At 62.3% G+C, this 1,632-nt stretch overlaps 1 protein-coding gene across 1 annotated transcript in view; it reads right to left on the reverse strand.

Moving 5' to 3' along the window:
* AGO1 (argonaute RISC component 1) overlaps positions 1-1,632 on the reverse strand; it is an 18,617-nt gene that overhangs the window by 15,278 nt on the left and 1,707 nt on the right. The window contains exons 4-6 of the mRNA XM_035890918.1: positions 1,446-1,582; positions 1,031-1,165; positions 668-755 (exon numbers count right to left, since the gene is read on the reverse strand). Coding sequence (XP_035746811.1) covers positions 668-755; positions 1,031-1,165; positions 1,446-1,582 — 360 coding nt within the window. The remainder of the gene's footprint in view (positions 1-667; positions 756-1,030; positions 1,166-1,445; positions 1,583-1,632) is intronic.

Consider the following 1,632-nt stretch of genomic DNA (forward strand, 5'->3'; position numbering starts at 1 on the left):
CCAAGTACCCCCCCCCCCAGCACCGTCCCCTCCGCTGCCCGCACGGGGAGGGCCTGGAGGGTCCTGCTCTTCTCCCCAGCCCCTGCCTCCAACCCTGTTTTGCTTCCGAGCCTCTCCAGGGGCAATTCCCAGGGCAAACCCCAGTGATGAGCCCTGGAAACACCCATGGGCTGCGGCACCTGAGAGCTGCGGAGGGCAGCACCTCCGTCCCCATCCGTGGGGGCTGCGGGGAGCAGGGCAGCCCCCCGACACAGAGGGGTGCCCAGGCCCAGCCTGCTCCCAGGCACGCGCAAATAATTTCAAGGCAGGGAATCGCTTCGTCCCCTGACAAAACTTCTGCTTTGGCAGTATCTATTTTAAGACAGAAGAAAACCAAACTCGGAGGTAAAAACTAGGACAATTCCTGGCGCGGTAGCTCCCGCCCACTGCAGCGCGCCGCCTGCCAGACAAAGCATCCCCTGCACTCCCACCCTCCCCTGCATCCCGCTCGCCTTCACCGCGCATGACACGGAGCTGCTGGGCCCAAAACCGCCGCAGAGCACCGAACACATCTCCTTTTGCCAGCGCAGGCTAGAGTTTCCCGTCCAGCTCTCCGTAACGACACCAGCAGCTGCTAAAAAGGAGAACAGCTCAGATTTTTCCAAGGGCATCTTTCCACCCGCCTTACGTCTGGTGGCTGGCCGGCCGCCTGGTAACGTTACACACGCGGTATTTCCTCTTCATCTGCCCGCAGTGGGTAACCTCGACTTTCAGACCTGGGGCGAGACAGAGCAGAGTCACCGGGAAAGGCGGGAGCCCTTCACCCAGCTTCCCTGGGACACCGCCAACACCCACCTTAAATAATTAACCATTTGCAGAGCGGGTACGCTTGCAGATGCCCGGTGAAGCGCATGAGGGAGGCAGCGGTGCCCCAGGAGACATTTTAAATGTGCACCCCCTGGATCCCCACCTCGCTGCAGACAAGCCACGGCCGGTGTCTGGGGCAGCACCCGGCTGGGGACAGGTCCCCAGCGCTCCCCGGGGGCTCTACCTTTGATCTCCTTGGTGAAACGCACTCTCTGCGAGTCCGTCAGGGGCTTCGGCTGCTCGTCGATGTTCCGGATGTCCAGCACCTCGCACATGAACTCGATTACGGGCTGGGCTTTGTAGAAGGCGGTGGCCGACACTGCAGGACAGGCACCACGATGAGTCTCTGCTCTCTCCCAGCAGACAGACCCAGCCCAAGAGCTGGCCAGATTCAGCCTCCCCAAACACACCCGGCCGCACTGCTGCAGTTCCCCGCTGCAGACCCCCACCCCACTGCAACCCACAGGGTGGCCAGACCCCGTGCACAAAGCCCCCCGCCCCGCAGGGGTGCTGGGACCTCACTGCGAGCCAGCAGGACCACGCTCTGCTGGGCATGCGGGAGAGCAAAGTGGGTTTGCCAGCATCAAAAAATACATCACCATCAATGTTGAGCATCATCTTCCACATGGCGGGCCTGACCGACTGGTGGAAACCAAACCAGACCTCCCTGCCGCCTCCCAGGGGGTGGTAGTAGCCTTCGGGGGGGGAGAAGAAGGAGCGGCCGACAGGAGTGTACCTATGAACCGGGGCAAACTGCGTCAAAAAGCGCACCCCAGCCCCACTGGC

Source organism: Egretta garzetta, unplaced genomic scaffold (genome assembly GCF_000687185.1).
Source record: "Egretta garzetta isolate BGI_Z169 unplaced genomic scaffold, ASM68718v1 scaffold443, whole genome shotgun sequence".
NCBI classification, from domain to species: Eukaryota; Metazoa; Chordata; class Aves; order Pelecaniformes; family Ardeidae; genus Egretta; species Egretta garzetta.